Genomic DNA, 24374 nt, shown 5'->3' with positions numbered 1-24374 from the left:
TAATCCAACTATTCTGGAGAACAAATTGGAATTATGCCCAAAGAGCTATAAAACTGTGAATTGACCCATCAATACCATTACCAGATCTGTATCCAAGAGATTAAAAAAAAAGACCTATATATGCAAAAATATTAAAGTAGCTCTCTTTGTGATGGCAAAGAATTAGAAATTGAGAGGGTGCTCATCAACTGGGGCATGGCTAAACAAGCTGTAGTATAAGATTCTGATGGAATACTACTGTGCTGTAAGAAATAGCAAGCAGGATGATTTCAGAAAAATTTGGGAGGATTTATATGAACCAATGCAAAGTGAAGTGAGCAGAACCAGGAGAACATTGTACACAGCAATATTGTACAATGATCAACTTCGAATGACTTGCCTATTTTCCAAAATACAATGATTTAATAATTCTGAAGAACTTATGATGAAAGGTCCTACCCACCCCCAGGGAAAAAACTGATGGGAGTCTGAATGCAGATTGGAGCATATTTTTATTTTCTTTATTACTGATTTTTTTGGTTTATGTTTTCTTTTGAAACATGGCTAATATTGAAATGTTTCCCATGACTGTACATGTAAAATCTGTATCAAATTGTTTGCCTTTTCAACAAGGGGCAAGGAGATGGAGGGAATTTGGAACTCAAAATTTTAAAAATCAAATGTTAAAATTTTTTGTAATTGAGGAAAAAAATTAAAAACAAAATAAAAACAAAGTGATAAAATATATTTTTAAAAATGCTGCCTGGACTTCAGAAAAACCTGGAAAGACTTAGCTGAACTGATGCTGAGTGAAATGAGCAGAGGAGAACATTGCATACAGTAACAGCCACATTATATGGTGACTTACTTTGATAGACTTAGCTCTTCTTAGCCATGCAAGGATCTAAGACATCTCCAAAAGACACATGATGGAAAATGCTGTCCACATCCAGAAAAAGAACTACAAAATCTGAAGGCAAATCGAAGCATATTATTTACCCTTTTTTTGGTTGTTCCTTCTTTCTCCCATTGGTTTCTCCCATTGGTTCTAATTCTCCTGTACAACATGACTAATGTGAAAATAGGTTTAATATGAATGTACCTGTTGAACTTTTATTAATTTACATGCAGTATTGAGGTGGGGGAAGGGGAGAGATGGGGAGAAAATTTGGAACTCAAAATCTTATGGAACTGAATGTTGAAAACTAAAAATAAATTAATTAATAACAACAATAAAAAAGAATACTTTCAGACTTGAAATTATAGATAGATTCACAGAGAGGAACTGAAAGCTTAAGCAACTTAAAAACCAACAACAAAAACTATTGTCATAGAATGATTTTATAATTTCAAAGAAAATCAAACTAAAACTTGACTCTGCAATCAACAGCCCAGTTGAAAGTTTCCTTGTCAGGTTTTATAGAGTCAGCTCCAGGGGACCTCTACGTATCAGTCACCTCGACTCCTTTCAGCCGATATGCTGAATAGGTGTAACTGCGCTCCACTCAGTTCCCACTTCTGCCCCACTCCCATTCCTAGTGTAGACAATAAACTTGGTGGCAGCTCCACGTCTTAAAAGAGACCAGATCTGACCTGTACCCCTTGAATCACTAGAGCTGTTCTCAACAGTATGAAGGGAAAGGAAAGTGTGCACCCTCCTGGAGAGACAAGGCACAAGACTCACTGTACCATAGTAAGGAAGAGTTAGGGAGACAAGAACCAGAAGGCCCAAAATAGGGCGCATTGTCACCAACACAAATAAGCAGTTATTTGGTCAGCTTCATAAGCTTCTGTCACTTACAAGGAAACTTTATCCTACGGCAAAGTCCAAAGCGAAGAAAATCATTCTTGCCTTCTCAGAAGGTAGAGCTAATGAAGAGACCAAGAACCCAGGCCTCCTCAAACTCTTCTACATCTCCTAGTTTCAGAAACATAAGTTCCTGAATGCAGCTCCTTAAGACCTAGTGTGGTGTTTCCGTGAGGAAACAAGGCACAGCCCTCAGGGCTAATGACTGACCCAAACATCCCTGATTAGGGTAGGGAGGTCTACAGTTATACAGAGGCATAAAAATCACAAACAACTCAGTTCTTAGAAATTCCATACATTTACACAGCATATCTGAGATACACTTTCAGTGGTTAGAATTGCTTGACTCAATCTGAACACCATCCACCTGGGGACACTGCTGTGAGGTCCAGCACTCTCCATCCTGGGAACATCTATCTTCTTGCCAGGGAAGGGGGGGTCTCAGCTTGGGCTCTTGGTGCTTAGGTGTGTCTGGCTCAAGTCTTGTTTCAAGGCCTCAGGCTTGTTCCTTCAAGTGAGCAACAAGCAATGTGGGGAGTTCACAGAGGGACACAGGCATGTGGCTCTTCTTGGTCCCTTGGACAAAGGAGCTTTTCAGTTTTCCATGAGGGTTGTGGCTTCAGTCTGGCTGCTGGGAGCGTCAGCCAGCTTTGGGGTAGACAGGTACTCCAGTTCATAGCGTCCATTCTCAGAAGTCTCATCAAGACTCATTTCGTTGGCTTCCTTTTTACTCCTCTTGTGTTCGATGATCTGCTGGAGCTGATGCACAGCATAATCGGGTTTGGTGGTCAGAGGGCCAGCTGGCACTGTCATGCCGAGGACATCGGACACCATGTACGGGCGCAGCCAGCCAACCAACGGAGTGCTGCCGGGGCTATAGTGGGTCTGTTTATGATAGAAAAGAAGCCCATCTACCTACAAAGTGGGAAATCAGTGAGAGGTCAATTTTAGACTCCACAACAAGTAGAGTTCTGAAACGAGGCAGCTTCAGAAATAGTTTGTTAATGTGGAGACAATGAGTACCTAGACAGAGCCTGATTCTCAAAGCCTACATCTGAGAAAAGATTTAGAGTCCTGAATTCCAACAAATGGAATTTCTGTAAGGTAGACTAGAAAAAGGAAAATTTTAAACTACATGCCAGCCTTGTGAAAAAGAAATAAGGAAATGTAACAGATACTACAGAGATGCCAGTTTGCAAGATGAAAAGTATAAATCTATGCCCAGGTAGAAAAGCTGTTAGAGAAACCAGGATCCACAAGTCATCTTGGGCTGGTTGGCCTCCCAACACTTTCAGAGTAATGTATTATGGGAATGTAAACTCAGATTACTGACTGAGCCACTGCTGAGGGGTGGCATTTCAGCTACATCTAAATCTGCCTCACCTAAAGGATTTCCTATAAACCTACATTCTGTTTTTCATACTTTAGTGACTCATCTTTGAAATTCATTCATTGTCATGTAGGACACAAGCTCCATAAATAAGGGTGGTGTTCTTACCATCTCTCTTAATTGACTTCCTGGGGTGAGCAAACACTTGGCATTTCCTCATTCTGCAGGCTATGATCCTTTTAATAAAATCATCTTCCATTCAAACTGATATTGGTCAATGACTGGGCATAATTTAAAATGGTGGGAGGATGGGTAAAGTAAGGCTTGTTTTATGAGCCTACAATGACATCACCTACAGGTTGCTGAGGACAATAACATTAGACTAGAAGCACCATAAAGGTCACCTAGTCTATGTCCTCATTTTACAGAAAGGGAAACAGACTCAAAGAGATGTCTCACATCAAACAAGTGGCAGAGCACAGATCAGAAGTCAGTTCTCCTGACTCAAATCCAGGGTTCTTTCCAATACATCACTAAGGATAATGTAATGACAGGGAACTAGGGGTTTCTAACCTGTCAGTACCATCCCTATTTTTGGACCAGCTGGCATGGGATACTTGGGGCAAGATACCCTCCCAAGAAACTGCTGGGTCCAAACCCAGGAGACCAGAGCCCTGGGCCGCAGCCAACGTCAGGCTTCTTTCTGCCTCCTCCTCAGCCTCCCCACCTCACTTGCTATTATATAAAATAGGAGGTTGGACATCATATCCTCAAAAGTCTATTCCCGGCTTGAGATCTATCCCATCTTCCTATTGGGCCTTCAAAACTGGATCCTTGAAGAACATCATACCCTAGTGGTCTGAAGGCGTTAGCGCACCTCAAAAGCTCATCTGTCCCTGTCTTGCTCCCAATCCAAAAGCGTAAGTCACCCAAGGAAAAGCAGCCTGTTCTTTTCCAGACACATGGAGTGCCAATCCACCAATCTAGGGATGTAGCTTCTCAGGTAAGATTACCTTTGACTCAAAGCTCTTTTAATGACTTTTCAAAGAAAAGTAAAAAATGGTCCTGGGGGCTCTAATATAAGTAAACATTTCCTGTCCCTGGATGGGAAACAGTGGAATTTCTTACCTCAAAAGGGAAGTCGGTGGATAAGACCTTGCAGAGGCTCTCTGGGGTACATGGGAAATTCTTTAGACCCACAAATTTAAACTAGAAGGAAATAAAAACACAGAAAGTCACAACAGTGAGATCTGTAGCATTTCCTCTTTATTTCTGCCATTTGGAAAATAACCCTAAAGCCAGTAATCTAAGCATAAGGTCAGGCGTTCTTGGTCAAGTCTAATTTTATTCTCCCCAAACCTACCTCTGAGTAACTGTGTCCCATTCCAGCTCTTTCTTTTCCAGTTTTGAAAATCCTGTCAAGAAGCAATTTGGCGCAGCTCTACCAGAGTTTGTAATAAAGGTATAAAAGGACCTCTCTTCACACCAGTAATAACATCCATGCCTAAGAATTCCATGGTGGGAGGACAACTCCAGCTTCCCCAGCCTTCATGGCCAGGGTCTTGCCCAATCCCAGCAACAAGAGGACTGACAGCACTAATCCACTCACTTACCTACTTCTGTCTGGTCATCTTCAAACCCTGATAATTTTGCAAAGATTAACAATTAATTAACTGTTAGAACGCCCCAAAAACAACCAAGGGTTATAGACATCTTAGATCAAAGCCCTTGGGGAGGAAGTGAGGCTTTGGGTTCTTGTGTAGACTCTGCCACCAGTTTGAGGTACTACTCTTGGGTTTGCTTTGGTTCATCTGGACCCTAAGTCCTCAATCTGTAAAGTGAGGTGGGGGACTGGAGCAGATGACCTCAAAGGTTCTTGCCAGTCCAAAATGTCTATGATTCTAAAAAGGAGTATTAGCACCATGAAAGCAAGATAAAGCTAATGTACTAATTACACTCAAATCAAGATGATTTGATTTTTTTTAATATTTAAGCACCAACATGCAAGGAATTATATTAATTAGGCATTGGGGAGGGAACGATGAAAAATCCTCCAGTGTCTGACCTCAATAAGTTTATAATGTAATATGTTGTTATATCAAATGGATACATAAACCAACTAACTCCCAAGTAAGAAATCTTTTAAATCTCAATATAAAAGACTTACTGGATTAAGCCTGGTTTTCTCTCCAAGTCCTTGCTCTTCTGGTAACTTTGAATGCATCCAGTAGAATCTAAAATCAGTCTAGAAAAGGGAGGGAGGTAGTGGAAGAAGGGAAGATGAGAAAGAGGGAGAGATGAAAATCCTCATCAGCCAAAACTCTAATATGGAAAACAAGCATCCCGGTAGGGTCAGACTCAAAGATCCTTTATTTGAATGCTTCCACTTTCCTCCCAACATTCCTATGGGGTCAAAGTCAAGGAAGCAAACATTTATTAAGCACTCTGCCAAGCACAAGAATCACAGGGGCAAAAATGAAACTGTCCCTAATTTCAAGAAGCTTACATTCTATTAAGGAAACAACATGTGTGCACGCACGCACACACCGCACATGCACACACACCAAGTAAACAGGAGGTCACTTTCAGAGGGAGGATCTAGCACTTGAGGGGAGGGTTTAGGAAAGACCTCAATATGTGTGTGTGTGGACGGGGAAGGAGCTGCACCAAAGTTGAGCTTTCTAAAGAAAGCTGGGGATTCTAGAGGCAGATAGGAGGAGGGGATACATACACATCAGATTGGGGGGAGGCAGCAGACTGCATGCTAATGTATAAAATGACCTATGTCTGGCACAACAGCAAGAAAGTCATTTGGGGTCAGACCAGCCTGAATAAACAGGGGTAACGTATAAGCCATAGAAAAGTAGCTTTCAATGGCACACTGAGCAGTCTGGCTTTGATCCTACAGGTCAGGGGCTCTTAATCTGGCACGATGAATTCCAAAGGCATCCATGGATAGATTTCAGCAGTTCTGTGAACTTAGATGGGAAAAAAATTTTCAATTTCACTAACTTCTAAATGAAATTGAACATTTTCTTCCATGATGAACGTAGGCAACATAGTAGAGCAGGATTAGGCTTCACCAGATCACCAGTAAGGTCTGTGCCACAATGCAGGTGAAGACCCAGGCCCTCAATAAAGACAGAGGGAACCACGGGCATCTTCGGAGCAGGGGGCTACCATGGGCAGAGCTGGGCTCTAGCAAGACCACACTGGCAGGTGTGTTGGGGAAGGAGCAGCAAGCGGAGGGACGGGAGGATAAAGAGCTGCGCTTTCTTGGCCTTGCTTGGGCCCCACTTTCAGGATATGAAGATGTCGACCAAGCCTTCCCCAACTACATTTTTCTCCTCTAAGTCAGACTAATGCTCAGGTGGGAGAGGGAGTATTTGTGAAACTGGGACTTCAAGTGCCAGCCTATTCATCTGCTCCTTTTCTCATCTCCCCTGAAGTCTCCTTAAACTTTACTGTCTGTCCATGTAGCACCATTAAAAACACTACTTCAAGAAAGTTGAAAATACACCAGATACAACAGAGCCCTGATACACTAAGGGCCAAAAGCACTAATATCACATAATGGATGAGATAATCAGAGGCTGGGAGCAGAAGACTAGACACGTACCTGGCAGTCATAGACAGGGTGTCCCCTCCAGCACATCACATCTAGAACATAGTAGGTCTGGTTCAGTTCGCTATAGATGCAATCTAGGATCGTGTAGTCTGGGGACCAAACACAGCAAGTCAGAAAGGTCGCCTCAAATCCCTGAGGTTCTAAGCTATGGCAATGGGTGCCACTGCCCCTGTGCAGCATCGGTGGGAAGTGGGGGAGTGTGTATCCAGCACTCCAACCCATGCTCATGGGAAGCCCCTCTGGCTGGCTCTCCTTTAAAGGGGAAGAGGAGAGACAGGGGAGGGGGAACAGGAATAGCAAGGAATGTGTCTTTCCTTGGGGCAAGATCAGAAAGAGATGGCCCATCTTCAAGGAGACTAGGACAAGATTAGTTCAGGTATCCTTAATTCTAAGTAAATGTGATGGAAATAATTTTTAACATATAAACTGATATACAAGTTAGTTTTCTAATTTATCTTTAAGCAACCTATTCAACAGCCCAACCTAAACATAGAGAACCAACTTATTATATACTACTAAAACTCCAAATTAAAATATTAAATCTTTATCAATCAATCAATAAGCCCTAGTAGGGGATTTAAAAAGCATCAAATGAAGATCCTGTCCTCAGTGAGCTTATATTCTATAGCTGAAGAGATAGAATTAAGTCACATGAAGGAATAATTAAGTATTACTTGATACTGAGAGGCAATATGGAGTACTGAAAAGGGCATTGGGCTTGATCCCATCTCTTCTGACACTTACTAGGCAAACCATCTAACTTTGTTTCAATTTTTTCATCTGTAAAATGGGAATGATACCGGTAGTATCTATATCTAGCTCATAGGATTGTTGTGAGATCATGCACAAGAAGTACTTGATAAAATTTAAAGTGCTACCTTAATGTAAACTATCATTTATGATGTAAACTAACTCTACAGTATGGATCCAAGGAGAGATCACTATAAGCTACAGTAGTATGATTGACAGGCAGAAGGGAAAAAGAGCATTTCAAGAAGAAGGAACAGCATGAGCAAAGACATAAAGGTAGGAATAAGCCTCCCTTATGGACTATGGGGACAAAGAAGCAGAGGGTGCACACTGGGATGTATGGATCAGTCTGGGTAGGGAAGATAAAACCCCATGTGCTTTTGGAAAGAGAAAACTCCGGAAATGATTTAAGCAGGCAATGGGAATGACTCAGGTTCTTGAGGAGGGGAGTAACATGATGGAAATGGTGTTTTATGGAAACAAAGCAAGACAAATCCAATCAACAACATTGGTTAAAAAGGAGGGGAATGTTTGTGAATATATGCCTTTTGAGTTAAAACAATATGTATCCATATTTTTTGAAAAGAAAAATATTTTTTAAGAAGGCCGTTTCAGTTTTCTAAGAAAGACAGATCAGATTGAGAATCAAAGAGACGAAGAAGACAATGATTCTAACATTCTTTTGCAGAAGCTAACAAAGACTCCCCCCATACACCAACTTTTCCTCTCTTAGAAATCTTGAGAAAGCATTTTTCTCAATATTCTACTCTGAAGTCTTTGGATTAATCTGAAAGAGAAAACTTTCTGTTACTATCAATTCTGAATCAAAGCCCAGCACTAAGTCCTTTTCCCCTTTTACAAAAAGCTTGATCACTTCTTTGAGGAAAGTGGGTGAAAGTTCAGAGAAGAATTCTGCTCTCTTGGAGGATAGATTTGGGGCCACGCCAGGACTGGGCACAAGGGCACCAGTACTGCACTGCTTAAGAGAGCAGTATCCTCTTTTCTCATCCCTTGACCTGAATAGGGCAATGACCAGACTTGGAGAAAGAAGTCTTTGATGACTTTAGTCAATGGAAGTATCTCTAGAGTTCATTTTTGGACAGGTGGAAAGGGGAATCCTTGAAGGGAGTGACTGAGGAGGGACCGAATGAATTTTAGAAAATGATTCTCCCAAGACTGTGCCCAAGTGACTCTTGGTCTCTTTGATGAAGCCAACTGTTAATGTACTGTTAGCTAAACCCTGAACCTTTGCTCAATCTTGATTGTGAAATTTTGACCACTGTCTAGGAGAGCTACAGATTTCAACTCTGAAATGGCTTTTGTTAGAGTTTCAGAGGTCATGAGTGACCCTTGCCCATCTTTAAATCTAAAAAGAAATGTTCAGAATTAGAATCAATTTATAATTAATAAAATTGTTTCTGGTAGGCTTGTGCCTAAAATGCAGAATATGAGTATATAATGTTTTTTGACACTCTGAAGGGAGAAACAATGAGGTTTAAAGGAAACCTGTTGATACACTGAATATAGAAGAGTCTTAAAAAGAATGAATCAAAGATAACAAAATTTCCAGCCTGGAAGTCTAGTAAAATGATGATGGCACTACTTTGGAGGAGAAGATAAGGAGTTTGTTACTGACATGCTGAGCTTGTTTCAGATAGCCAAGTGGAAATGTCTAGCAGGCAGTCAGACACGGGAAACTTAAATAAGCTGAGAAAGCCAGGGCTAAAGACAACAACTTGGGAATCATTCTGAGGGGATCATGCCTGAGGACTAAATTAGAGGAACATGGATTTAGAGTTGAAAGGGAGATTAGAGGGATTCTGGTCCAACTCCTCATCTTACAGGGAGACCACTGAGGCACAGAAAGGTTATGTGACTATGCAGGAAACGAGGGGCAGAATCATGACTCAAACACAGGAATTTCAGGCACCCACTCCAGCAACGCTTTTTATTTACAATGTGAGTATATTAAGGGTCGAGGAGAGAAGCTAGAGAATATTCATAGTGAAAGAGCTGGAGAAAAAGGGAGCCAGGAAATAAGACAGAGAAGGAATGGCCAAAAAGAATCATGAAACTGGTGTTTGGGAAGCCATGAAAGGGGGAGTTCTTCAGGAAGAAAGGAGTGGTCAACAGAAGCAAAGACAGTAAGACGTCATGAAGAATAAAGAGGGAAAACTCTGGCCCTGCATCTGGCAGTAAGAAAGTAATTGTACACAAAGCTGAATGACAGAATGACCAACCATCATTCCAGAGCACTGAGGATGAGATACAATGGACTCAGTATGCAACGGACATGCATTTTTGGACATGGCCAATGTGAGAACTGATATTCCTTGACGATGGGCAGTTTTCTGTTTGTTGGGTGATGTTTTTCTTTTTCCCAAGTCTGGGGGAGGAGGTAGGAGGAAAAGGAAATATCTGGGAACCTTTGAGAGAACAGTCAGGAGAGTGGTAGAAGGAGGAATCCAGATTGTAGAACAGTGAATGCTTACTGACTTAATAAAGTGGTGAGTGGAGAGGAAGTGAGGTAGCTAGATACACTAGAATACAACCATTCCTCACTTAGTATCTTTAATGGATTTTGTGATATGGTCTCTAGAGAAATCCAATGTGTCTATGGTCCCTAAAGTAACTGACAAGAAAAAAAGATGGAAAAAAGGAAGGAGCAGCTTACCAGGTCAACCTTATTTTGACAATTTAAGTTAGCAGACAGTCAATAAACATTTATTAAGTGTCCACTACATTCCAGGTCCTGTGTTTGATAAGCGCCCTGAGGAACAGGACATTTGTCATTTTTGTCTTGGGGTCCTAGAACAGACTGCAGGCTTGCACACAACAGGCGTTTAATAAATGTTTGTTGGATTAGAATGACTCAGGAGAAGGCTCCATGTGAGGAGAAAAGAGTGCTATTTTCAAAGTGTTTCAAAGCAAATGCAAGATTTCACAGGCTACCTTTCCCCATGGATGAGGTGCGCTTATTGCCTCCGGGAAGAAGGGAAGGAAACCTGTTGACACAGTATCCGCTCTTAGTGTAAGCTGTAGTGGAACCCTGGGAAAGGAAGTTAAAATCCTCATTGGATGAGCTTGCTTTTTTCTCCTTGTCCTCCCACCCTCCCTTTATAGTCATGTTGGCTAACCAGGGGCTCCCAAAAGGAGTACCACAAGCCAGAGAGACCAAAGCCCCCCCCTCTCCTCAAGGGGAACCCCTTCCCAGTCACGCACCTTGGAGGCCACAACAAGGGCTCTTTTCCCCACGGGACACACCACCACAATCCACTCCTGCCCCAGATCTGCAGGGACGTCAATCAGCCACTCAGACAGCATCAACTAGGAGATAAAGACAGCAAGTGACCACATCTGACACTGGCGCCCGAGAAACCAAAAGCACAAACTCATCTCACTCCAGGTGCCCAGAATCTGGGGCTGCTCAACATCACCAAAGCCATGTCTCATTTCATGCCCTGCCTTCTTTCTACTGAGCCAGACTCTCTTCCTTCAATAACGGCAGGCCCTACTTGGTTACAGGAAACCCCAATACAATGAATTAATAAGAACAAGGACATGACCATAAGACCATCTACTCCAACCACACCCCAAGAAAGAATCCTGCCTACAGCACGTTTGAACTACCCAATTTCCACTTGTGGTCCAACAATGGAGAATTCACACCCTCCTCCTGAGACACCCCATCTCACTGTGGGATAGCTGTAATTTTCAGGAAGGTTTTTCTTAAATTAAGCTTAAAGCTGCCTCTTTAACTTTACTCCAAAAGAAGTGTTCATATATTATGTTTTCATATCACCTCCATTTTTAAATATATCCTTCACTCACCCCCAAGTAATAAATCACTTCTTATAACAAATTTTTTTTAAGGAGGATAAAAAAGCAGCCAATATAATGAATCAACACCTCAACTGAGTCTAGCAATATATGCGATGTTCTACACCACAGCCAACTTGCCTCTCTCTGCAAAGAAGGGAAGGAAGTGCATTTTCTCATCTCTTCTCCTCCCAGGAGAACCTGGGACATTCAAATTACAGAGCACTGTGGGTTTGTTTGTTTTTTTTTCAATTGTTCTTTCCACTGAAACGGTTGCAGTTACTGTTGTGAATTGCTTCCTTGATTCTACTTACTGCAGTATTCTGAATTAGTTCATAGAACTTTTCCCTAGAACTTCAGAAACCTTGACTTTTAATATTCCATTACATCTACTACCATCTGTTTGACTATTTCCCAATCAATAGGCATCTATTTTGTTTCTAGTTCTTTGCTACCACAAGAAGTCCCGCTATGATTATTCTGGTGTATATGGGACCTCTCCTTCTATGTTTAAATTTTTTTAAAAAAGATATGGCTAGGAGTGGAATGACCATTTTAGCTTTTGAAAGCATAATTCCAAACTTCTTTTCAGAATGGCTGGCCAACTCACATTTACAATGTATTAGTGTTACTATCTTTCCATAATATCTCTGACACCAGATTCTATCTTTTGTCATTTTTGCCCATTTATCAGAAGTGAAGCCTCTGAGTTGTTTTGATTTGAATTTCTTTTATTATTAATGACCTAGAGTCATTTATGATGCTTGTTTATAGTTTGATTCCTCTTTTGAGAATCATTTCTTCATATCCTCTGACCATTCACTGTATCCACTGGGGAATGTCTCTTGGTTTTATAAAATTACATTAATTTCCTTTATATCTTAGCTATTAGACCATTATCAGAAATTCCACAAAAAAATTCCACCCCATCCCACCTGAAGGCCTCCTTCTGGTGCTAGCTGCATTGATTTTGTTTGTATGAAAGTTTTCAATGTTATGGACTGAAAGAATCCAGCCTGTTCCACTGACTTACTTTTCTCTTTTTTAATCAATACCAAAGAGCTTTGATGATTACTGCTTTATAAGATATTCTGAAACATGGAAGAACTATTATCCCTTCATTCTGACCTCATTCCCCAACCCCCATTCTCAAAAGGAATTGATGGCACCACAGTACACAGAGTGCTGGGCCTGATATCAGGAAAATCTGAGTTCAAATTCAGTCAGAGATCCTTAGCAGCAGTGTGACCCTGAGTAAGTCACTGAACCAGTTTTGCCTCAGTTTCCTCATCCTCCCAGGGGTTTTGGGAGGATCAAATGAGATAATATTAGTAAAGCGCTTGGCACAGAGCCCAGCACACAGCAGGTGCCTAACACATGTTTCTTTCCTTCTTGTCCCCTCCATCATTTTCCTTGAGATTCTAGTTCTTTCTTTAAAAGAATTCTATAACTATCTGCCCAGCTTTTTCCATAACAATATACAGCCCCACCAACGCTGAACAGTATCGTTCTTATTTTTGCCAATTTGATGGGTATAATGTAGTGCATAAAGTTGTTTTAATTCGCACTTCCCTCAATAGACTACCCTTGAAAGCAAGGATTCTCCAGTCTTTTTGTATTCCCAGTACTTAGTACAATGCCTGATACATAGTAGGCCCTTGATAAATGTTAATTGATAGTGATTACTAGAGAATCTAACAAACTTTTCAAGTTGTTCTTAAAAGTGTTTTTCTCTTTAAAAATGATCTGTTCACTTGCATATACTGTCAACATTTTGTTGAAGTGGTGATTAATTTTAAGTAACTGTTTTTCTTCCTTCTTTTGAAAAATTTTGCTTACAAGGAATAGATGAAAGAATATAGCATTCAAACACAAAATGGATACACAAAAGATTTCTATAGCTCCACTTACAAAGCACTCCTTACAGAGACAAAGAGTAGCTGGAAGAATATTTAGGTTTCACAGCTGCAGTAGACCAATATCATAAAAATAACAATCCTGCTGAAGTTAATTTACAGCTTTAATGCTACACCAATCAAACTATAAAAGGGATAATTTACAGAACTTGATAACATAATACCAAAATTCATTTGGAGGAACAAAAGATCTAGGACATCAAGAGAAATAATGAAAAAAAGATGAAGGATGAACAGTACTTCCATACCTCAGATTCTGTTGTAAAGCTGGCATCAAAGCCATCTGGTTTTGGTTAAGAAATGGAGAAGCAGCTCAACTGAACAAACTAGGTAAGGGGGAATCAGTAGAATGCAATAACCTAGTGTTCAGTAAGTCAGAAAACAAATTTTTTAGGAAAGAACCCCCATTTGATAAAAAGTGCTATGAAAATTGGAATTAGGCATAATAACAAAGATGTAAATCAAAACAACCTTGAGGTTTAACCTCACATTGTGCAAACTGTCAAAGATGACCAAAGATGTAAATAGCCATTGTGGGAGGTGTTGTGGGAAATTGGGCATGCCAGTTGGGCTTGCCCCAGCTGTGAGCCCTGCATATCCCTCTGACTCTTCTTTGTCTCTGTAAGAAGTACTTTGTAAGTGAAGCTACAGAAATCTTTTGCGTACCCATTTTGTATTTATTTTGAATGCCATTTCCCTTCCTATTATGCTGTTTATTATACAGAAAACTGCTGATTTTGAGGGTCTAGTCTGTAGCTTAACAATTTTGCTGAAACTATTAATTCTCTAAATTTTTCTCTAAGTAAACCATTATTTCATTGACAAATAGAAAGAGTTTTATATTTTTTTAACCTACCTTTACATCTTTCTTTCTCATCTTATTGGTACTGACAGCATTCCTAGAACTCTATTAAATAATAGTATGGAGAGTGGCCATCCTTGATTTACTCCTATGTTTATTATGAAAGCTTCTAGTGTATTTCCTTTGCATCTGACACTTGCTTTTGGTTTGAGGTAGATATTTTTTGAGATTTTGAAAAAGGTTCCTCTGTATCTATGCTTTGTAGAATTTTTAGTATATGTGAGTACTATACTTTATTAAAGAGTCTTCTGGTGTCCACTGACATAAACATGTGGTTTTTTTGTTTTTGTTTTTAATATGATTAATAATGTTAACTGTTTTCCAAAACTTGGTCAAAATGAACGATTCGAATTGCTGTGACCTATTTAAAGTATTTCACATTCACTAATGATATTAGTCTACATTTCTCCTCCTACGTTCCTTCCTGGCTTATGTATAAAAACAACATTTGTCTCATGAAAGAAATATGACAAGAGTGCTTTCTTTCTCAATTTTTGAGAATAATTTGTGTAGTACTGTTTCTAACTATCCTTTAAAATTTTGACGATAGCATTTTGGGTATAGCAAAGAACTGGAAACAAAGTAGATGCCTGTCTATTAGGCAATGGCTAAAGAAATTATAGTACATGAATGTAATGGAATAGTGCCATGCTATCAGAAATGATGTACATGAATATTGAGAAATATAAAAAGATTTACATGAACTGATACAGGGCGAAATATCAAAGCTTAGAAAACAATATACTAAATTTACCAATATACCAATTTACCAAAAAGACAAAACAATCCAAAGTGAATGTTGCATGTACAGTGTAACAATACTGTAACCATGATTAACTGTGAAAAAGACTTAACTACTCTGATCAAGACAATAATCTGTGACAGTTCCAAAGGATTCACGATAAAAAAAAAATGCTATCCACTTCCAGAAAGAGAACTGATGAACTCTTAGTGCAGACTGAAGCATATTGTTTTTCACTTTATTTTTCTTGCTTTTCTTTCCTGCAACATGGCTAAGGTAGAAATATGGTTTGCATGACTTCATGTATATAGAGTATCATATTTCTCGCTTTCTCAATGGTGAGGGAGTGGAGGAAGACAGAGAATTTAGAACCGAAAAAATTTTAAGTGATTGTTGCAAAATTACAAAGATTAATCATGGCTCCAAAAAGGAGAAGTGAGAAGACACCAACCCCCCACCACACCTTGCTCCTTAGAGGTGGGAAGTGGTACTTTTCAGACTTTCCCTATCATTTCTTTTCTATTTTTTTCAACATTCCATTTTATATGTGATGGCTTTCTGAAAGGCTGAAGCATAAGTGACACTGGAAGAAATTTTAGGGATATAAAAAAACCAAAAGATATCAATAAAAATTTCTTTTTTAAAAAAGGATTTTTGCACAGATCTTTCTAAACCCATAGGTCTTAGCTTTTACTGTATAGGACAAATAAAACAATCTTTCTTCCAGATGACAGCCCATCAAATAGTTTAAAACAGCAATCATGTCCCTTCTAAATTTTCTTTTTAAACTAAACACTCTTAGTTTTTTCAACTAGTTCTTACAAGTTCTTACAAGGCCCCCTAACCATCCTTCTCTAGACTTGTTCAGGCTTGTGAATTCCCTTCCTAAAATATCCAAAGAGAACTCAACATTCCAGCTATGCTGATAGGGGAGAACACAAGATTATCACCTCCATCATTCTAGACATGGCATCTGTTGGTCCAGGCTTTCTCTACGACCATTTTCTAGACTGCTTTTCTGAAAAGTCAGGAATCTTCCCTTTTAAAGGTGAGGAGTCAGGATTAGAGGTAATGTAAGGATTCACTTAATTGATTATACTCTGCCTTTGACACAGCCAGGACAAACTCAGATAGATGTTTGATTACAAGCCTGGGATCTAGACACGAATTCACACTGCCTTGTAAATGGATCTTTTCAAAGACGTGGGGAATAACCATTACATAACTATAATGGATTGTCAAAATGTCCAGCCCTCTGTAAATGCTCACAAATGATTTCTAAATCTGTGAACATTCTTTCTTTGGGTGCCATCACAAAACTTGGCACCTTGGGATAAGGCACTTTGCTCTTGAAGGATGTGATCTTTTCATTTACAGGAAGGTCATTCTGTCTAAGGATAGCAGTATCTGAGGTCTTCTGAGTATTATAAAAACCTTTTTTGGGTGGGGGTGCAGTTTCTGCATTGAGCTGGCAGTATAATTGTACTTTCAGGGCCACAAAATGCTGCTGCTCTTCTGGAAAAAACACCCCTTGAAAACACTGACAAAGTTATTCCTGGCTCAGTTACCAGAAGTACAGGAACATAGACCAATCTGCATTTCTGGACCTCTAAGGAATATGGCACCAAGGCTAAACCCTCATGCTACACCTGCAAGTACTTAGCACTCTATATAAGAAATCTTGATTTCATTTCCAAATATGATTAGTAGAGTACAATGATTCTCCACTTATCCAAATAATACATTTACTGCACCTGGGCCCAAAAGGCCTCTGAGGAGCAAAAACAATTGTCACAAAGCCCATGCATTCTTCCTATGAAAAGCCAAGGTCATTTCTATGTTGTCACCTGAGAAATGTTATGTAAAACAAAGCAGCAGACATGCTAGGCACCCAGATGTGACTGCTAAGGAAGAGGTAAAAGACATTCACACCCCCGGGAGCAGGGGTTGGCCTTGGGCTGCTCATTGCCCACTCCCTTCCTAGAGGAATTACTGTACTTCAGCACAGACTGGAATGGATACTTACAAGGATGAGTGGATCGCCAAAGAAAAGTTAGACTACATGAGGTGAGATGGTTAAGAAAGAAGGGAAAGATGTAAGACATATGAGAGGTTTAAAATGAGTTTTTTAGTAAATATTGCAATCACTGGGAAGTTCATCCACAGACCCTCGACTCATGATAACGCTATATGAATAAGATATTACTTGAAAAAGCCTTCAGTAATTCTTCTACATGTTCAAGAAGGTCTGTACATGGCATGTAAAAAAGACAGAAGGCAGTGTGGTATGGCAGAAAGAAACGGGCTGAAAAATCAAGATTCTAGTCACCACTAAGAACCTCCAGGATTTTAGGCAAGTTCTTCACTGCCTCTGGACCTCAGTTTTCAATCTTGTAAAATAAGAAAGTTGACTAGGATGACCTCATCAGTGACCTTACAACTCTGAAATTCTACCCTATCCTACAAAATGCATGAAAAATGGGTCAGCTCCTTTAGTCTGTCCCCATTCCTTGGCTACCCCCTGCCCAATGCCAACTCCTAAGGGACACCATCACTGGTCTATATTTCTTGGAACTGTGTCCCTAGCCTCAGAGGGGCTCAAGAGATCCCAGATGGCTCACCTGGTTAGCGTAGCGCCTTGGCAGCTTCTTGCCAGTATCAATATCCATTCCTTCCTCTTCCTTATCATCTTCATTATCCATCCCCGTCCAGTCATCCTCAGCCAATCTCCTGGCATGATTCACATAGTCTAGGCGCTTGCTTTAAAGAAAGAAAAAAAAAAGAGGCTTGAGATGCTTTCTCAAAGTATGTAACCTCATGCTACTAAGGACGAGACTCCAAAGGCAGGGACAGCAGAAAAGGAGGTGACAAGGGTCTTCAGCCAGAATGGAAGGTTAATTATCACTTTCTCAATAACTCTTAACAAGGGATGAGTTTTCTAAATACATACAGACATTTAAAAATGAATTTTCCAAGCAGGATTCAGGATTGCCCTTTGCTTGGCTTGTCTGTCAAGTTGAAAGGCTGGGCCTTTCAATCTGGAGCTGCAGCTGTGAATCTGCAGAAGCTCCATTTCAGATTAACCAGGAGGAACAAAAACCTTGGGGAAAAGGAAGAGAGAGTGACACAAGGCAGGTACATTTGAAGTTGGTGTTTCCCTCAGGCCTTCTGGGGAGAAGACAAGCCTTTTACCAATCCCTTTGGGGCTTTCAAAATTTTCAGGTAACTTTTTAAAGATGGATTTTTAAAAATGGTCTTTAAAAACTTTATAGAAATAAACTACAAGCAATTAAAGATTAACTAGATTCCTCCAAAATCCCTCTCAAACTTTAAAGAGCTGGAATCCATGTGTCCGTACCATTTTTGTTTTCTGAACATTATTCATTCATTTATTTATTTATGCAAACATATATTAAACACCTGTTACATACAATGTGCTGCGCCAAGCACTGAAAAATACAAAGAGCCACCTTTGAGGAGCTTTTAATGCATTGTGGGGGAGATCCTCAGAGTGCTGGCAGGGCTCACACTTAACTAGTAAACAACACGATTTTAAAATACCTATGCCCAGGTCTTGACACCCAAGTTGTTCCTTCTTCTCCTAAGATCAGAGTCAGTGCTATTTATCACATGGCGATGCCCAGAATGCCTTTAGCATAAAATACAGACCCTGCCCTAGGGGCAACTCCTTGTCACACAATTCCATCCTGTATCTGATCCACTGGCTTGCTTTGCTCATCATAGCATTCTGGATAAAGTGTATGGAAGACATTTCCTCAGACTCACTGTGGAATTATTTTTCTTTGACTCCCCTGTGCTTAGTGGAAACATTCAAGTGGAAAGAGAATAGGAAATATGCACCAAAGTCAAACTTCCCAGGGCAACAGAATCCACATGTCAGCCACACTGAGGGGGTAGAAACCCAGAGGGAACAGAGTAATGAAGCTTCAATGATCTAATCAAGCTCTGTACCTCTTCCTCCAAGATAAAGCAGAATCTAAACAAATAATTAAGCTGGGACTTTTCAAACAGATGGCTCTGGTTTCTAGGAGACCTGGGTTACCACATCCCTCATCTTTTCCTAAGCCCTGGCCTGAAAAGCCTCCCACCACTAGCAGAGAGGAAGAAAAAGGATCCTCAGACTAGTGAACATGGCTAATACTGAAAGGGTCAGTGTGTTCATGGAGCTGAAAGTGCCAAAGAGATGAACGAGAGGTTCACATACGACTTCTGAAGCTCAAGGAGTTTCCGGCGCCTTTCACCCTGTTCCAAGGAGCTGTACTTAGACTTGTACTGTGACAGGCGAGGGTGAGGTGCCGAGGGACTGTTCAGGTCTTGGGAGACTGAAAAACTGCTCGCCAGGGCTTGACTCAGCTCCTCCATGTTTGCTGCAAGAAACAAAGGATGAGTATGAACAAAGGCAGACCCAGGAGAACAGAGAGAACTCCTGAGTGGGTGGGTCCAAAAGCTGCCAGAAGAGAGGCAGAGTTTGGCTAAGAAGAGATCACCCCACAGGTGGGATGGGGAAAACTGAGATAGTTTATCTGGGGGGCAGAAAGCAGAAGGGCTCAAGTGGGGAGGAACCATGTGGCAAAGTGCAGCTCCTCCCCATGACTTCTCCCCTCAGGTGGTGAGAGTCCCACTGCGCACCTGGACCATGGCTGAGATGCCACCATGGCTCCTCTCCCCATCCCCTCGTGGGGGGCCATCCAACCACCACAGAGCACATGTGCCACATCTCCTAGCTCAATCACCTCCTGAACTCCAGGACCATCTCTTGGACATGACCTGTTTTGCAGTTTCTCAATAGGTTGTCATTGGAGGTAGATCACAGGCTGCTCATACCCACAAGCGCTAATATTCATATAGTCACAAAGGGTGGTAAATACACTATCTGATTTGAGCTTGCCTCAGAACTCTGTGAGGCAGGCATTATCATCTCCATTTTACAGATGAGGTCACTGAGGGTTAGCAAGATTAACAAGGTTCTGTGGTCACAGCATCGGGGTAGGATTCTAAACCAGGCCATCCTAACTCTACTACCCATTACTCCAACTATCTCCATCTCATACATATTCCCATACCTCTTCATACTCTTTTGAGAGACCTATGATTTGATTGGATGGCTACAGACAGGCCTCCAAAGCTATTTCGCATCAGAAGCGGGCACACATTTTTGGACATGGCCAACATGGCAATGTTTTGCTTTATTACATCTATTTGTCAGAGGCAGCAAGGTGATTCTGGAGTCAGGAAGACCCAAGTTGGAATCTGGCTCTGATGCTTTTACTGGCTGCGACTCTATCATTTAACCTGTCTGTTTCAGCTTCCTCATCTGTAAAATGGGGGTGATTATAGCACCTACTTCCCAGGGTTGTTGTAAGGATCCAACAGTAAGGCATTTTGCAAACATTAAAGGCACTATATAAATGTTAGCCTTTATTTGAAACAAGGGTTTTGTTTTGTTTTCCTTCTATTGGGGGAAGAGAAAAATGCTTATTAATTGAAAAAAACAGATCTAGTACAGAAAAAAAGTTTTAAAATAGCTATATATTGTCAATGGACGACCACTGGCATTGAAAAGGTGGGCCTTAACTTCAAGGAGAAGCTTGGGGGTCACTGACAGCGTTGCGTAATTCCCAAGAGCAAACTAGCCTGTTCTTCTCTATAGGTTTTCCTTCCAACTGTATATCAGATTCAAATCAATCAATAACTATTTATTAAGCAATTATCATGTGCAAGACACTGTGTTAAGAGCAAGGGGGACACAGGTAACATGACTGAGATGATCCTCCCTTGCACTGAACTTATGTTCTAATGGAGGTGTACAAAGGGTAGCAGCTAACATTTAATAAAGTGCCTGCTGTGCCAGGCACTGCTAAGCGCTCTGTCTATGGTGCCATCAAGCTGTCTCTTACACTGATGCTCTACCTAGAAAACTATGTACCATACAAACGTCAAGTTAACACAAAAGAGAGTAATTAATTCAAAGTGTTTGGGGAGAAGATACCACCCGTTGGGGGACTCAGGAGAGTCTTCATGAAGAAGATGGTGCTCCAGAGGCATCTTAAAGGAAGAGAGGGACTCTATCTAGGAGTTAAGGCTAAGAAGAGAGTCCGTTCCAGGCCTGGAGGCCAGCCAGTGCAAAGGCAAAGAGCGGGCAAAGAGAGTTTCACGAGTGAGGAATAACTGAAAGGAGGCCTATTCAACAGGATCAGAGAGTATGGGAGGGGAGGTAACATCCCATGAGGCTGGGCAGGGCTGCTGGGTAAGAAAGTTCCATGGTCAGATCTGCTCTTAAGGAAAAAGACTTTGACAGTAAAGTGAAGAATGGCCCATAAGGGTCACAGACTCAAGGAGGGAAGATCCATTAGGAGGCTAATAAAGGCCTGAACAAAGGGGTCTGATGTGAGCCATGCTCTGTGGGCAGACACTGCCCAGACATGGCAGGTGAGGGAAAGTGACAACGAATCCAGATGATGCCGAGAATGTGAAGCTGGAACCCCGAAGGAGGGGAGAATTTGGAAGGGAAATTCATTTGTCAAAATTAGCAACTCACTGCTAATAGTCAATAGTTGGGAATTCTCTCTCATTTTTTTAATCTTTTTCTCTAATACACTGTGGACTTTTATTTTTGTTCTAAGGTGAAGGGGGCATCGAGGTGGCCCAGTGGATAGTGCTAGACCTGGAGACAGGAAGACCTCAGTTCAAATCCAGCTCCAGACACTTACCAGTTGTGTGACCCTGGCCAAGTCACTTAACCCTGCTTGCCTCGGTTTCCTCATCTGTAAAATGACCTGGAGAAGGACATAGCCAGCCCTTCCAGGATCTTTGCCAAGAAAGCCCCACATGGGACTGAAGAGTCAGACACAACTGAAAAGGCCTGAATACAACAAGGGGAAGGGGAAGATCCCAGGTGGCCGGTCGGCTTTCCGAGCAGTGTGCCCCCGGCCTCTGGAGGATGCTTGTCCTCTTCCCTTTGTATTCTCACCCGTTCTGGGTGGCAGAGGCCCGGGGCATCCCAGGCCAGCTTGTGACGGCGTTACCGGTACAGGCATCATGGTCTCCAAAGCTCCAATCCCAGGGTCTCCCGCCCCACCCCGAAGTCCAGAGGTCCGCCACCCCAATGGCCTAAAGTCTTAGAATGACAACAGAGGCTTGGGGAGGGAACTTTGGGGGGCGGAGAACCCGGGAGCTCCGACTTACAACCGTAGAGGGGAACGGGGGTGGGGGTGGGGCGGTGGGGTCAGGAGGCCACTCGGGGGAGTCTGAGTCAATGCGAGCACTTATTAAGTGCCTACTGTATGTCGGGCACTATGGAGGAGAGGATCGGAGGAAAGGGCTGGGGGTGGGGTGGGAGGAGGACTCGGGATCACAGGGAGGGGAGTGAGGGGGGTCGCAGACTGGAGACTTTGAGGGCTGGGGCCGCAAGGCGATCTTGGGGTCACCAGATGGAAGAGGGCCGGGGATCACGGGGGGGGGGGGGGGGGCCGGAAGATTTCAAGGTGGGACCAGAGGGAAGACGATGGGGAGGGGACTCTGGGGGGAGGGGTTATGGAAAGGGGTCTGGCACTAAGGCTGGGGGTGGGGGTGGGGTCCCGGCGTGCACACGTACGTGGTGGCAGGGCCGGGGCGCGCTCCGGGGCAGGGGCCCGCAGACCAGGACGCCCAGGACGAGGCTCTGGCGCAGCAGCTTCTTTCGCGCGGACCAGCCCCCGTGGGGGGAGGGGCCGCCCAGCCGCGTGCCCGCTTCGCTGTCGTCGCAGCGCGCGGTCCGCCAAACAGGCGCATCTTCTCCTCTCCTCCTCCCCTCCTCCCCTCCTCCCCCTCACCCCGGGTCTGCCCTCACCTGCGCATGCGCCCCGAATGGCAGGCGTGGCTCCCTCCAGTCCAGCGGCGCCTCGGGTCTAGCCCTCCCACTTCTAGGCTTCCCAGGCCTAGGCCCGAATCCCAGGGCCTTGCGCTGAGGGCCGGAAGTGCTCTTGTGGGTGGAGCCTGAGGGGGCGGGGCTCACGTCCGGAGGCCGGCGCGGCGCTGCCCCCTAGAGGCCGTGGGCTCTTAGGCCTCTTAGGTGGCCTGGACTCCGAAAGACCCCAGTTCCTATGTGGCCTCAGACACTTCCTGGCGGTGTGACCGTGGGCCGATCTCCTGACCTTTGCGCCTCGGTAAGACGGGCACAATAACAGCACCTAGCCCGAGGGCTTGTGATGAGGGTCCAATGAGATACCGTCTGTCAAGCGCCTAGCACGGGCATTAGCTCGAGCCAGGCCTGACTCCAGGCCTTTTCCTCTATTCCCGGCCCGGTCGGGCGCAGCTTCCCCCAGAGAGGGTAACGGAACGACTCTTGGGAGTCTTTCCATTCAGTCGTAAGCTTCTATTAAGCGCCACCTATGGGCCAGCGGCTGGTCATCTCAACCCACCTCCCCCCCACCCCCAATGACGACAGCAGGAAGAGGCTGGCCCTGGGGATGCCCAGGAGAGCGCCCCCTCTGGACGGGGAGCGCCGAAGTCACTCCAGGGAAGACTGGGATGGTCAGGCTTCCAAACACCCCTTCAGAAACCAGAGCGTTTCTTTATGAAAATAAGATCCAGCGTACGATAAAAGAAAGGGAAACCCCATTCCAAAGAACTATCTGAGGATCAGCCCAGCAGAGCACGCGAAAAGCTGAGTTACCAAGGGCACCTTGACCTTGGACTCTGGAGGCACAATGCCCTCCTTCCCCATCCAGAGAAAGACCCTTGGAATTGGATGGCAGCGTCAGCAGGACATGGTCTCTTGTCTTTGGTTTCTCCCATTCGTTCTAATTCTTCTGTGCCACAGACCAATGGGAAAATGTGCTTAATAAGAATGTATGTACAGAAACACTATAGGCTTGGATGTTGTCTTGGGGAGGAAGTGGGGAAGCAGGGGGAGAAAATCTAAGACTTGTGGAAGTGATTGTAGAAAACTGAAAACAAATACATTTATTAAAAAAATAAAATTGTAAAAAAGTTAGTAGAAACAATAATTTTAGCGAAGTAGTAGAATATAAAATAAATCCATATACATCATCAGCATTTCTATATATCACCAAGAAAATCCTGAATGAAGAAATATCCCACTTAAAATAATTGTAGACAGTATAAAATACCTGCCAAAACAAACGTAGGAACTACGTGAACATAATTATAAAACACTTTTTGTACAAATAAAGTCAGATTTAAATAATTGGAGAAATATAAATTGTTCATGGGTAGGGAGAGCCAATACAATGAAAATGACAGTTCTACCTAAACAAATTACTTATTCAATACTATTTCACTTAAATTACCACCCCTCAAATTTTATTGAGTTAGAAAAAATAATAACACAATTCATTTGGAAAACTAAAAGGTTAAGAATATCAAAGGAATTAATGAAAAAAATATGAAGAGGTTCAGCAGTATCAGATCTGAAACTATATTATAAGGCAATAATTGTGAAAATTATCTGGGACTGGCTGAGAAACAGAAAGGTGGGTTAGTGGAACAGAATAGACATGCAATACACAGCAGTAAATGA

At 42.4% G+C, this 24374-nt stretch overlaps 1 protein-coding gene across 2 annotated transcripts; it reads right to left on the bottom strand.

Moving 5' to 3' along the window:
* Positions 1 to 1061: 1061 nt before the first annotated feature.
* SNUPN (snurportin 1) lies at positions 1062 to 23262 on the bottom strand. Of its 2 annotated transcripts, none has more exons than XM_072628294.1 (9): positions 22683 to 23262; positions 19059 to 19221; positions 17455 to 17593; positions 10717 to 10821; positions 10447 to 10543; positions 6736 to 6833; positions 5284 to 5361; positions 4245 to 4325; positions 1062 to 2701 (listed from the first exon to the last, which is right to left on the bottom strand). In XM_072628294.1, exons 2-9 carry the CDS (start codon positions 19214 to 19216, stop codon positions 2381 to 2383), a joined length of 1077 nt encoding a protein of 358 aa, XP_072484395.1. In that variant the 5' UTR covers positions 19217 to 19221; positions 22683 to 23262; the 3' UTR covers positions 1062 to 2380. The 2 variants fall into 2 exon arrangements, with proteins under 2 accessions (XP_072484395.1, XP_072484396.1); XM_072628295.1 differs by lacking the exon at positions 22683 to 23262 and adding an exon at positions 22449 to 22652.
* Between the last annotated feature and the right edge of the window lie 1112 nt (positions 23263 to 24374).

The sequence above is a fragment of the Notamacropus eugenii genome, chromosome 1 (genome assembly GCF_028372415.1).
Source record: "Notamacropus eugenii isolate mMacEug1 chromosome 1, mMacEug1.pri_v2, whole genome shotgun sequence".
NCBI lineage: Eukaryota > Metazoa > Chordata > Mammalia > Diprotodontia > Macropodidae > Notamacropus > Notamacropus eugenii.
Note: the sequence above shows the minus strand (reverse complement) of the source record. Positions and strands in the feature narration are given on the sequence as shown.

What these genes read in the sequence shown, in the direction of transcription:
- SNUPN (XM_072628294.1), bottom strand. Translation starts at nt 19,216, where the DNA reads ATGGAGGAGCTGAGTCAAGCCCTGGCGAGCAGTTTTTCAGTCTCCCAA. An exon ending in CAAGGCGCTACGCTAACCAG is followed by an intron (nt 10,822 to 17,454) that starts GTGAGCCATCTG and finishes TTTATCTCCTAG; the next exon opens with TTGATGCTGTCTGAGTGGCT. An exon ending in CCCTTGTTGTGGCCTCCAAG is followed by an intron (nt 10,544 to 10,716) that starts GTGCGTGACTGG and finishes TTCCTTTCCCAG; the next exon opens with GGTTCCACTACAGCTTACAC.